The sequence below is a fragment of the Panthera tigris genome, chromosome D4 (assembly GCF_018350195.1).
Source record: "Panthera tigris isolate Pti1 chromosome D4, P.tigris_Pti1_mat1.1, whole genome shotgun sequence".
Lineage (NCBI taxonomy): Eukaryota > Metazoa > Chordata > Mammalia > Carnivora > Felidae > Panthera > Panthera tigris.
The window spans coordinates 42,119,297-42,133,480 of record NC_056672.1 but is presented as its reverse complement, the minus strand read 5'-3'; the positions used below and the strand labels follow the sequence as shown (position 1 = coordinate 42,133,480).

General features: G+C 44.4%; 1 protein-coding gene across 5 annotated transcripts in view; it reads right to left on the bottom strand.

The window, feature by feature from the left end:
* SH3GL2 (SH3 domain containing GRB2 like 2, endophilin A1) overlaps positions 1-13,709 on the bottom strand; it is a 317,554-nt gene extending 303,845 nt beyond the window's left edge. For 4 of the 5 annotated variants that reach the window (XR_006210706.1, XR_006210705.1, XR_006210707.1 and 1 more), the window contains exon 1: positions 4,383-4,538. Coding sequence is in view for 1 of the 5 variants with exons in the window: in XM_042964872.1 (XP_042820806.1) it covers positions 4,383-4,427 (45 nt within the window). In the remaining 4 variants the exon portion in view is untranslated. Of the gene's footprint in view, positions 1-4,382; positions 4,539-13,623 lie in introns of those variants that run through there. The other variant, XM_042964873.1, reaches the window with a different exon arrangement.
* Between the last annotated feature and the right edge of the window lie 475 nt (positions 13,710-14,184).

The window sequence follows — 14,184 nt, the reverse complement described above, 5'->3', positions numbered from 1 at the left end:
TCAATAAATGCATAAACAGATTTATGCAACATTCTCCCAAGCAAAACATCTATATAAAATACAGCACTTTAAATATGATGAAAGCATGAAGAAATTAGTTAAACGGAAAGGCATAAAATACCAGTGTAATTAAAATTTTCCAGTTGATGAATCTGAGTGGGACAATAATCATGCACCAGATTATATCATAACATACAGCCTAACCAAATATTAGTTTCTATCATTAAAAAAAAAGATGTAGTCTATAGTAGGTATATATCCTAACCAAATTTATTGAAAAGAAGAAAGCATATCTCATTCAATGCAATATAAAGGTGTTATTTATAGACTTAATTGTCTTTTTAATGCTAAATCAAATGCAGTATTTAGGAGAACAATGTGGTGAATCCTTTCACGCAAATAATAGCTGTTATGGGTTATGTGCCCCCTCCAAAAACTTATGTTGAAATCCTAATCCCCAGTACCTCAGAATGTGACCTTATTTCAGAAATAGTCACTGCAGATGTAACTACTTAAGCTAAAATGAGGTCATACTGTTGTAGGGTGGGTCTCCAATTCAATATGACTGGTGTCCTTAGAGAAAGGGGACATTTGGACACAGATAGGAAAAAACCATGCTAACATGAAGACAGAAATCAGGGTGATGTGCAAACAAACCAAGAAAAGCCAAAGATTGCCAACAAACTACTAGAATGTGGGAAAGAGGCCTGAACAGACTCTTGCCTAAGGCCTTCAGAGGAGTATGCCCTCACTGTCCCCTTCATCAAGACTCCAGAAGTGTGTGACAATAAATTTCTGTTGTTTAAGACACTCAGTTTGATACTTAGTTCTGCACAAATGCCAAAACAAATACAATGACCTAATAAATTTTACTCTGTAACAAACTTACACCTGTTTCTACAAAGCAAGGTACATCCACAACAAATGCTTGATAAAGTAAAAAAAATAAATAAATAAATAAGTGTAGAATTTATAATAACAGCATGTTAACTGGAAGCAGACAGCTATTTTTACCTAATATGCTGCCAGTTTAAACCAACAAGTGAAAAAAATTGACATTAATCTTGCTAAAATGAAATCTCAATATGAGTAAAACTCACTAAAAGTAGAATACATGCTCATTTGCCCTATTTTACAGTAACAAAGAGTACCTTATTTTTTCTAATTGTATCATAAATTTTATCTACAAGCAATAAAGTAATAAAGCATATTAAAGTAAAAATATGATCAATTTTTGCTGTTAATATATTCTCAACCTGAAAGTCTTTCCCACTCATTAAATTGTCTTTAGCAAAACATTTTTTCACCTCCAAATATCAGAGATATTAAAAATAACTGTAGGCAACAAGGTAGAAATAATCAGTTCTAAATCAAGAGAACAGTCTTGACACTTCTATTCAGAGATTTCAAATCAGTGGGCAAACTTTAAAGGCATACTGCTTTATTAATACAAATATCCTGCACTGAAAAAGCAAAAAACTCAATTTCACAGAAACAAGAGAAACGTTTGCCTGAAGAGGGGCCCTCCACTTAAGAATACTGGCCACACATGGGCGCCTGGGTGGCTCAGTCAGCTGTGTCCAACTTCAGCTCAAGTCCTGATCATCCCCTTCCTGAGTTGTAGCCCCAGTTCAGGCTCGCTGGGCTCTGTGCTGACAGCTCAGAACCTGGAGCCTGCTTTGGATTCTGTGTCTCCCTCTCTCTCTTGCCCCTCTCCTACTCACACTCTCTCTCAAAAATAAGCAAACATTTAAAAAAAAAAAAAAAAAGGCAACATTGGCCGTATAATCTAGCATATCTATTCTCGAAAGGCAATAATTCTAGGTGTAAAGCTTACTTTGTAGGTAAGATCAGGTTCACGGAGCTGGGTATGGAAAAATGGCTTAAAAAGTAGGACGTGGCTATTTCCCCTAGTATCTTTGTCACACGCAAACACTACCACTGGCTTTACACACCCTTCAAATATACACACGTACACAAGAAGAGTAACCTTTGCCAGGGGCTAGGACTGTGCTCCATTAAGTTATGGATAAGATATCGTGTGTTGTCTCACCTCTAAAATGAATGGCTTTTCAGTAAAAAAAAAAAAAAAAAGACTCAGTGACTCTGCATCTGAATCAGGTGTGATGAATACTACTCTTGTCACAAGCAAACCTCCTCCAACAATCTAGAAGTCTTTCACATCATACAATTCTAGTTTTTTATTCTGAACTTCCGTGTTACATATAACTTCAGTATTTGGCTGAAATGAAGCAATCTGATCGTTTTTTTGTTAAGGTAACAAAACCAAAAAGTCTAGCTTCCATCGTTTCCTCAAGTGTCATTATTACTAATACAAAGGACAGAATCTTACACTGGTGAAATTATCTTTAATGTTAACAGCATTTATTGAACACTTATTATGTGTGTTCTAAAAACTCATCTGCACTCCCATCAATTCTAGGAAGTGGATACTTAACCCCATTTAGCAAAGACACATTCAAATGTTAAATAACTTGCTCAAGATCACTAACAGCAGAGGTGGGGGTCAAGCCTTAGCCTAATTGCCTTTTAAGGCTCCAAGATTTGCAGCAGAAGTCCTCAGAATCAAAGTGAAGAAGGGATGCGGTGTTGGTAAATCCAGTGCTGAGGTCCGCTTTACAGAAGTAACAAATACCTGAAATTAAAAAGGTTAGTGACTTCAAAGAAGTCCTAAGAATTTATGGTAGCACCTGTGCTGGTCTGTAAACCTGAAGGAACCTGAAGTATGAAGTTATTAGAAACCCTCCATATTACACCAATAAATATATTTACATTCTGTCAGAGATGACTCAGAAAGATCCAATTTGAAAAGCAAAAACAATAACATTAATGGGTATTTGTACTGAAATCATCTTAGTTTTCTCAATTTTCCAAACTGACAGATAAAACTGATTCTAAAAAGGCAGGGCGCCTGGGTGGCTCAGTCAGTTAAGTGTCTCACTGCAACTCAGGTCATGATCTCCCTGTTTGTGAGTTCAAGTCCCTCATTGGGCTCTGGGCTAACAGCTCGGAGCCTGGAGCCTGCTTGGGATTCTGTGTCCCCCTCTCTCTCTGCCCCTCCCCCGCTCCTGCTCTGACTCCCTCTCTCTATAAAATAAACAAACATTAAGAAAATTTAAATTAAAAAAACTGATTTTACAAAGGCAAGCGGATAGTGATTGACATAGCATGTGGACGTACAGGAGAGGAATGTCGTGCTGCATCTGTCCCCTTACCTTAACCAAGATTCTGTAAAGCACAACCCTCACCTCTTTTGGATGTGGTTTAAAATAGGATTGTTACTGTGGTAGCCTAGGAAAAACCTCACTACTTCTGAGAAATTATTGAGAAAACTCAGTATTAATCAAGGCTAATCTATAAAAAATATTTAAGGCTAAATTATGAGAAACATTTGAAGAAACCAACAAAATCCTTAGCTAAAAATCCCTTAAGCTAGAACTGTTTCAGAAGGATAAAAAAAAAAAAAAAGTAACCACCCTCATTACATAAGAAATAGGTCACATTGTAAGTATTCACCTATCTTTCCCTATGTAAAATTCTTCAACAGAGCCCAAGGAGACTTAAAGTATTAGAACCTGAATTAAATAAGTTGTAATCACAGCTTATTAACCCCACAGAGAAATACGGGCACATTCAAGATGTAAAAGCTTCACTGAAAATAATACTTAGACATGTATGATGATTTGGTTATGTTAAGGCTACAAAACCCACGGGAAATGTTTAAAGACACAAACTGCTGGTCAAGCCTCGGCCTCAAAGGAGTTTCACCACCGAGTTCTCCAGGGAAAAGTTAATGCATGAGCTTCCCTGAAGGAAGCCTCATCCTCCTATTGCTCTGGCGCCTGGGGACAACATGGAAGGAGAGATTCAGAAAGCACAGTGGAGGAGCGCAGACGGCGGACATCACCGCAGTCACCCCCGGTGCGGGCCACCGCTCGTGCCAGCACTTCCCGGGACAGCTGGGGGCACCAACACCGCAAGGTCACCGGGTAAGAGACGACTTTACATAATCTCCCGCCGCGCCGCTGGGGCACCTGCACACCCGGGCGACGGTGCAGCCGCGGTCCCCTCCCAGACGCTCCGGCGCGGGGCGGTGCGGGGGCGGCGCGCGGGGCGACGAGGCGGGACGCCGGGGACTCGCGGGCGCCCGCAGCGCCGCACCTAGCCGGGGGTGGAGGACGGAGGGCGGGCTCCCAGCCCCGGGACGCTGCCGCGGCGGGCTGGGCGGGCGATGCGGAGGGCGGCCGGGGCGGGCTGGGCACAGGCCGGGGACCCCGCGCTCCCCGCTGGCTGCAGGCGCCGAGCGCGCCCCTCGCGGCTCCGTCCGGGACCACCCCGGGCGCACCTGTCACGCGCCTTACCTGAGTGGCTTTGTGGAATTGCTTCTTGAGCCCGGCCACCGACATGGTGCGGGAGGACGCGCGGGCGCTGCGGTGCTGGTGCGGAAAGAGACGGCGGCGGAGCGGGACCGGAGGGCCGAGCGGGGCGGCGCGCTCGCCAGGCGGCCGCTCGTCGTGCCGCCGCCGGGGCTGTGGGCGCGGGGGCGCGGAACGGCGCGGGACGCGGGCTCGTGCGGAGAGACACCCTGACGTCAGGGGCGGGTGCTGCGGCCTCTTAAAGGGAAAGCGGGAAGCCCCGCCCCGGGCGCGGGGCTGGCGGGGCAGGTGCTGCGGCCCGCGCTACCTGTGCGCCTACCGCGGAGATCCGGCTCCAGGGCAGCCGCGAGCAGGCTGCGTGCTTAAAGGGCCGTGGGCGTTCTCCCAACGCGGGAGTGGGGTTCGTGGCCCTGCACACTGCGGACCAGTCGCTGCAGCTTGGCAGCCCAGGCACGGGCGCGACTCAGGTGACTTGCTGGGCTTCCAGGTAGCCGCAGCGGCGCTGCCTGAAGCTGGCCCATCTGCCCTTTGAGCCTCTCTGCCTCCTGGAAAGGAGGTGTTCTATCTGGGGTAATTAATAAGTCATTGCTCCTTCTCTGCCTTGAGCCCGCTTGGTTGGTCACAGAACACATTTCTCTGCCCTGGTTCCTGGTTTCAATACTCCAATATCCCTTAAGCCTCCAAAACGTTGCGGAAAGCCAACAAAACGATTTTTTTTTTTCTTTTTTTCTTTTTTTCTTTTTTTTTTTTTTTTTTGGTCTGATAACGCTTGAAGAAGAAGGAGAAGAAAAAAAAACATTTAAAGCCTTAAAGCTGGTCAGGTAAATAGAATTGAAATGGACTATTACTCCAGTAATAGCATTTTAATCCTGTGATTATAGACAGAAAAGTCCAAATGTGAATTTGGTATTCACTTATGATAGTGGTTTTAGGATTTTCAACCTGAGCATTACACATGAAAAAGCATAATACTAAACTGTGCAAATATTACATACATAACAAAGTATGTATGGCTGGGCTAAAGCCAAATACTGATGGAATTAGGTTAATTTGTAGCACAGCAGCACTACCATGGTTTCTGTCTTCTGGTGATTAGCCATTTACCCTGATTTGTCTTGGACTGAGAAGCCCATAGAAAAGAACTTGAACACTGTCCCCACATGGGGACCAAATTTGTAAGAGAAGGCAGAGCGACAGAAAGCAAGGTAAATGGATGAATAAGGAAATACGTGGCAGCAAAGGAGTTCTAGGAATTTCTTTTGTTGCCTCCATGACCTCTGCTACCTACTAACATAGACTCCCTGGCCCATGTGTATTTTATTTTTTGTCATCAAAGGTGTGTGAAGTTAAGTTGCCTGTTTCATTCCTGCAAAAAGCCTCACTGAAGTTTGGGTACGTATATTCTCTTTTTTACAGTCTCACTGAAGCAATGAGCAGACTCAATCCCCAGACCTCATGATCATAGGGAATGGTGGCTCCACACACTGACCATACATACCCTGGCCTCGTAACCTGCAGATTTCTTACCAGCTAAAGAGGCTACAGAGTAAGCTCTGGTGATCTCTAGGAAATTGTAATGGAATGTCAGGGCAAGGGACAATCTGTGTCTCAGGAATCAGACAGGGAAAAACAACAGTCCTGCCAAGAAATAGGTGGGGCTACTAATCCACCAAAGTTCAGGACAACCTTTAACAAGACTTGACTGAGGCACCATGATGTAGCACAATGACTCACACCTCTAAGGCCCACCATGGGGATTCCCAGATTCTTGACATTAGGAAATTCCACAATAGTTTGTACTTACTGCAAATGGAGGTGGGGCTTTAGATAAGAGAGCTTTGGGGGCTAGTGTTACAATGACTGCTTTTGTACTCTAACAGTTTAGTGAAGCCTGCACACGCACGCACACACGCACGCACTCATGAAAAGAATGCATAAAATGCTAATAATGGTTGGGCTGGTGGAGCAGTTTTCAAACTTTAGCATGCATCAGAATCCCCTAGAGGACTTGTTAAAGCAAAAAATTCCCACATTCCCAGTTTTCCATTCACTAGTTCTGGTTGGGGCCCAAGAGTGGGGCCCATTTCTAACAAGTTCCCAGGTGATGCTCTGCTCTGGTGGCCACACTTTGAAAACCAGGGGGCTAGAGTAGGGAGACTAGGAATTAACTTTTTTCTCTCTTCTCTCAAGTTTTTAAATGATTTCTCATCACTTGTATAACAAAAAGTATTCTATGGTTTATTTTACCTGCCTGCTCCCAGATCTGAACATAAAACATTTGCAAAGAAGGATGGGCCTTAGTGAAGCTGTTAAGAGAGAGAGAGCAACTAATCTCCAAAGAACAAAGAGGTCGACCTGGGGTCCATGAGCTCTGGTCTTTAACCATGACAGGTGTGAAATGAGGACCTGATGAATCTCCTCAGGACTTCAAACACTTGCCGGAAACACAAATTAAATGAAAACAAGTCTCTCTCTTTCCCTGGTTCTTCATCTACCAACTTTGAGCACCTATATTTCAAAGGAACTACCTTGGCAGAAATTGGAAGCATGGTCAATTCTGCCAAGTATCCCCTGGGTCTCATGTAAATCCACTATTTCTATCGAAGCCACCGTGCATACGTATAAAGACTTTTGAGATGTTACCTTTCAAAGAGGTTTGTTGAGGTCCCCCTTCTAGCAGGCAGCAGGGTAGGAGGTATGGGGGGATGGTAGGGTGAGATGCTAAGATACATACCAACTGCATCTTGAACCCCAAGGAGCTTCCAGACCAGTAATTCAGAAAGCCCTTTTAGACATTTACTGGGACCTGAATGCAGAGGCATGAATGCACCAGACATTGGAAAATGTCAACCATGAGTGCCCTCTTTGGTTGCAAAGAAGCTGCAGCACAGGCTTCACAGAGAAATGCAGAGGCATAATGCAGGGAAAGGGGAATCAAAGGTCAATGAGGAAGAACTTTGTTTCATAAAAGGTTGTTGTAATTCAACATGCTGCCCTCTCCTCCCCTGAGATCAAATCAATGTAAAATGGTAAATAAACCTAGATGGCTCAGGAGAGGTCCAATTAAATGAAACCCCCACACAGCAGCACCTCACTAATTGGACAGGAAATTCATGGTCAGCAATAATTCCATCACATCATTCATGCACTACTTCTCCCTACATTATGCCAAAGCTTCTGGCAAATACCGGACCTCTAGTTTGCACAGAGCTGCTGCATCCCTGGCACCTTTCAGAGGGCCCCTCGTTCCAAGGTGGCAGGGGATAAGCCGAAGCTCTCATCTTTCTGCCCTTCAGCCCTGGATCCCTTTCCTCTGGCCCACTCAAGGGCAAACTGTTCCTGAATTTATGTGGAAGCTCACTGAGTGCAAGAAACATAGCAAAACAAAGGCATTAAACCCTGACATTTTATTTTACAGATGAGAAAACAGAAGCAATGAAAGGGAGTGACTCCCTCATCGTTAACTTCTTCTACTCCAGCCTCTAGCCTTAATTCAGGGCAGAAGCCTCCAGTCAGTGTTAATACATACAGATGGGAATTAAAAGTGGAACAATTTATCACTGTCACTGATGCTGTATCCTTGCTACATTGGGTCTGATGCTCAAGAGCCCTCACCAACAGCCCTGCATTAAATCACAGATTGTGCAGGACCCAGACGGTTGTCCTGGTGTGAATTGCTCTTAACATAAGATTTGGGGCCTTCAGATGCTGCCAGTAGCATTGAGCCCCCACTCAGCATGGATGGGACTAACAAGCCCTTTCCTAGAGATGGGAAATCAAGGGAGGCACCTCCCTTTCCTTGCTTCCAGGTTTGTCACCTATACCCACCGTACAACGGATGTACAGAGAGAAGCACACTTTTTTGTCTCTTGGACATGGAATGCATAGGTCTTCCCCCCATTCATCCCCCTTCTTTTTCTCCTCCACCTAGTCCTCTTCCATTCAAAGCACTACAGACACTTCTCCCTGCGAACACTTCTTCATTTGGCTGAACCCTGGTAACCCAGTCTCAGGAAAAGGAGGAGGGGACTTAACCAGGTGGGTGGCTCACATCCAGCTCCTACATCCGGGGCCCCTCTTGTTATTTGGGTTTTTTTTTTAATTTTTTTTTAACATTTATTTATTTTTGAGACAGAGAGAGACAGAGCATGAATGGGGGAGGGTCAGAGAGAGAGGGAGACACAGAATCTGAAACAGGTTCCAGGCTCCTAGCAGTCAGCACAGAGCCCGATGCGGGGCTCGAACTCAACGGACCGCGAGATTGTGACCTGAGCTGAAGTCGGACACTTAACCGACTGAGCCACTCAGGCGCCCCCCCCTTGTTATTTGTATCCCAGTTGGAAATGCTTCCAACTCCTCTAGAAAAATCCTGCCAGCTCCAATGCCCATCTCCAGTGCCTTTCCTTTGAGGTGTTTCCCCAACCTTCTGACCGCATGTCCTCTCTTTGCTGGGGGAGTCCCAAAGCCCTGATGGCGCACCTCTGCACGAACTTGATCTAACGTGTGTTGCAGCTATTGATATATAAGATCCTCTAGTCTTTGAATGCAGGGTCTTATCTTTATTTTCACAACTCTTAGCAAATAGTATAACCACCCACTAGATATGGGCAAATTGAAATTTTAAAAGCCTGATGAATTTTTTTAAACTAGATCCAGCAGAGGGCCAGGAAGCCTGGAACTGGCTAACCTTCCTTCCAACTGTGCACACCGTCCAGAGGTTATCGTTGCTGCTCCCCTGCTGTATCCAAGCCTGTACCTCCAGGTTCCTGTGAATTCTGAGAGTCCCTATGACCGTCCCATAAATGCCCCTTTGCTAATTCAGCCACTATGACTCTCTGTTACTCGCAGTCAACAAACTCTGAGTGACCTATCCCCTCCACGCTCCCAACCCCTACAATAACATTCTAATCCCATTCCCATTTCTTGTTCAGATCTAGCAACTCAAACATAGCAATTAAACCACAAGTCCTGCTAAGCTGTGCATTAGGCTTCCTTCTCAGATGAGAGAGTGGGCAGATTGTGTGACAAGGAATATAGTCCTTAAGTGTCAGCTCTCCCTGTAAGACATTGACATTCTGATTTACAAATCAGACTTTTGTTTATTTGACAGTATGTGTCAGGCTGCCAGGGCCGGAACCTCCCAAGCCCCTGGGAATTGGCAGCTAAATGCTGGTAAATGCCAAGCAACTGGACTCTGAGACAGCAATGCCCACTCCTGAAATGAAAACAACTTTAATTAACTGTAAATTGTAGGGCATCGTTACCACTGGCTTATTTTTTTTTTTCTATTCCTGGATAGATATTATCATTAGAAGATCTGAAGGCATGCTGTGAACCCTGAACATGGAATCTGGGTAGTCAGCCTGTTAAAGCATTGTGTTAAAGAGGCCACATTCTATTTTAGTAGCTAGTTAGCCATGCAGAGAAAAGCTACTTCTTAGTCACCGTATGCATCCTACTCTGTCATCTCAAGGACGCATTCTCTTGGTGACAGAAAAGTCCAGGTGAGAAAGGAGAGATAATTTAGTTCAGCAAACACCTGTCAACAATATGAAGCTGTCAGAGTAAACCTTCCAAAATTCTGTCAGCATCAGCTTTACACATGAAAAAGAAATTTAATTTATTCTATTTTACTATATTTTACTTATATTTAATAAGACAAAAATGCACTTAAAAAGATAGATAATTTACATATTTAAATAAATCATTTATCTTTGGAACTTTTTTTTTTTTGCCTTTTAAAAACTTATTGGTGATGGGGTGCATGAGTGGCTCAGTTGCTGGAGCGTCTGACTCTTGATTCCAGCTCAAGTCATGATCTTGTGGTTTGTGAGATTGAGCCTCACATCGGGCTCTGTGCTAACAGCACTGAGCCTGCTTGGGATTCTCTCTCTCCCTCTATCTCAGCCCATCCCACTCATCCATGTGTGTGCACTCTCTCTCTCCCTCTCAAAATAGATAAAACATCTTTTAAAAAACTTTTTGGGGGCGCCTGGGTGGCTCAGTTGGTTAAGCGTCCGACTTCGGCTCAGGTCATGATCTCACGGTCCGTGAGTTCAAGCCCCGCGTCGGGCTCTGGGCTGACAGCTCAGAGCCTGGAGCCTGCTTCGGATTCTGTGTCTCCCTCTCTCTCTGACCCTCCCCCATTCATGCTCTATCTCTCTCTGTCTCAAAAATAAATAAACATTAAAAAAAAAACTTTTGGCACTTTTATTAAATGTGCACAACTTGTATTATCCCTGGTCCACACACTTAACCTTGACTTCAGTGACAGGTCAGATATAAAGAACTATTTTAAAATAGCATTTCAGGGGGCACCTGAGTGGTTCAGTCGGTTAAGTGTCCGACTTCAGCTCAGGTCATGATCTCACAGTTCGTGGCTTTGAGCCCCACATCGGGCTCTGGGGAGACAGCTCAGAGCCTGGAGCCTGCTTCAGATTCTGTGTCTCCCCCTCTCTCTGGCCCTCCCCCACTCATGCTCTGTCTCTTTCTCTCTTTCAAAAATAAACATTAAAAGTTTTAAAAAAAAATAAAATAAAATATCATTTCAAACATTTAACAATAAAACACCACCATCTCAAGAATACCAATTTTCTTTCAAGATCTAGTCACAGGAAGTTTGCCAAATAGGGGATTCCTAAGAACAAATATTTTGAAAATGTTTTTAGTTTCCTGTAGATAGAGTTGAGTTGTTGGAGAGAACTTTTGATGCCAATTTTTTTTAAATTTTTTTAATGTTTATTTATTTTTGAGACAGAGAGAGACAGAGCATGAACGGGGGAGGGTCAGAGAGAGAGGGAGACATAGAATCCGAAGCAGGCTCCAGGCTCTGAGCGGTCAGCACAGAGCCTGACTTGGGGCTCGAACTCATGGACCGTGAGATCATGACCTGAGCCGAAGTCGGACACTTAACCGACTGAGCCACCCAGGCACCCCTGATGCCAATTTTTAAGATGTCCTTAACTTTGAAGGTGAATTACAGGGGGAAGGAAATCTCACCACAGCCCCACAAGCATCAGACCACTGAACACGTGTAATAATAAGGAAACTCTTTGCTCTATCAAGGCAGAACTGACTATGGAGAGGAAGTGGAAGGAACAAAGACAAATGTCCCCATTGTACACCCCCACCCCCCGCTCCACACACAAACCCACAAAATGAGAAGTCTTAAGATGAAGAGAGAATCTGTCATTAGGTCAGGGGATATAGTAAGGGATCTGATTAGCTCTTTTTTCTTTTCTTTTCTTTTTTTTTTTTTTTTTTTTTGAGCCAGGGAGACCCAGACATGTTCAAGAAAGAAAGGAAGGATCCAGTTAAATGGCAGATGAGTCATATGAAGATTTAAAAACTCACTGAGCTCAGTCACTGAAGGATGCAGAAAGGATGGGAAGAAAGGCCAAATGGAGAGGTCACCTGGTAAAAGAGGAGGAATGTCTCCCCACCTGGACAGAGTAGTGGTGGGAAGGTGTGCAGGGGTGAAGCCATGATCAATGAGGAGAGCAAGTTCTGGCCACAGGTGAAAGCAGTCAGTGGAAGCAAGGGAGGTGCCTGGTGGCCCATATCCTCAGACTGTGACCATATAGCATTGAGGGTCTTACACCATCTGGCTTCTTCCCCATTTCTCCAGGCTGGGCACCCATGATGCCCTTATTCTCTGTGCTCAACCCCCTTGTCTGTTCCTGCCTCTGACCAGGACTCTGCATTCACTGTGCTCTGTCCCTGGAATAGTTGTCTTTTGCTTTACACCTGGCTAATCCATTCAAATGGCTTCCCTGGGCTCCCCAGCATGCCCAAATCTCACTATTAGAGTCCTTTAGAACTAAGTACCACTGTCCTTTGATGCACTTAATATAGCTGTGATTTTACATGTATTTATGTGATTTTTATGTCTTTCTCCTCCCTTCCCACACTACTCTGCAAACCCCATAAGGGCATGCTCTGTTGGGGTTTGTGCACCACTGCATGTCCAGCATACTACTGAAAGTCTAGCGTTATAGGAGGTGCTCCACAGGGCATTTCATGAGTGAATGAATGAATGAATGAATGATGAGTAGGTGGAGAAGTTTTGGGAGATTCAATAAGACTTAAAAGAAATTTAAGGGGTTTCTGAGGAACAGTGATGGCCTCGTTTCCTAAGCCCAGCTAAACATGATGGGGGGTCGGGGCGCGGACACAAATCAACAAGAAGGTTGCTCAGTGACTGGCACATGAAAACTGGTAAGTGTATGATTAATTACACAATAGTAAGGAAAATATGTGTGAAAGAATTTCAATCTAAAATGGAAACAGAGGATATAAAATTGAAAATCTCATCCATGTGTCCTTGGGGAAACAAAATTTAAGGACTGAGAGACTGATTTCCTATAAATGTCTGATTTACAGAAGCTGATAATGTTGGAATGTTCTTAAATGGTAGGAAGTTAGTCAGGGGTCGGGGGAGGGGTTGCCAGTATCAACCTTGGGAAGTTGTGCTTATGGTTTCCAGAGGCATGAATAAGAAATCACCCAGGGTGCGCTGGTCTCACAAAATAGGCTAAACTGAACTTTTATTTCTATGACTAGAGTGGTTTTGTCTGGTTGGAGAGTTTTCATAACTCGTCTCCATTTGTTTTCTATTTTAACAGCGTAACTAAACTCACCCCTCTTTACATTCCCTGCCCATAAACACAGCCTATCCCAAACCCTCCACGGACTTGCCCGTAGCTTGCTACAGCCTACGTGTTGCCAATTGTAATTCCTCTGCTATGCCCAAATAATTCATCTTTTTGACAGTTTTGAGCTTGCTTTGGTCTACTTCTTCTTTCAGGTTGACACATGTTATGAACCCAAGGAACGGATTCATCCTGGAGAAAAGGCTTCATGAACTTAAGACAAAGGTCCTGAAATTAACTTTCAATTGGTCTCGAATCTTATCACTCAGAGAATCTCAGGATATCTTCACTGAGAATGAAGATAACCAATGAGATATTACAAGACTTTTAGGGGTAAGGCATGAGGGAAGGGCAGGTGGTTGGCGCCTATTTATGGTAACACAACCTACAGTTTATCTGCACATGGCACAAAGCCCCCACCCTTTCAAGAGTTCTTGTCAGGCTGACTTCATTACATTTACCCCATAGATCTTCCCTAAGTATCCAATCCCATAGTGCTCAAAATGTAGCCCCTAGACCAGCAGCATCAGAATCACCCAAGAATTTGTTAGATTAGCAAATTATCGATGCCCTACCTCCGACTAGTTGAACAATTCTGGGGTAGGGTCCTGCAATTTGATTTCACCAGCTCTCCAGGTCCTAGCGATGCTCCAGTTTGAGTGCTGGTGTCCTGCCAGCTGTACTGGGAGTGGGTGGGAGTCTCAAGAATTCTTCTCAGGCCTGGAGGCTCAGACAGCCAAACATAAAAGTTTTTCCCTTTAGAAGCCCATTGCATCATCACAAATGGCAGGTTATTTTTACTTCTGCAAGAAAAGAAATTGAGACACAATTATTAAGCAGTTTGGCTAGAGATTTGGGGCCTTTATCAGTTTGCTAGGGCTGCTGTAACAAATCACCACAAACTGGGCAGCTTGAAACAACAGAAATCCACTCTCTCACAGTTGTAGAGGCTCAGACTCCCAATGCAAGGAGTCTGAGGGGTTGCTTCCTTCTGAGGGCTGTGAGGAAGAATCTGTTCTGTGCCCTCCATCTACATCTGGTGACAGCCAGCAATCTTTGGTGTTCCTTGGCTTCTAGATGCTTCTTTCCAGTCTCCACCTCTGTCTCCCCACAGTGCTTTACGGACTGTGACTGTG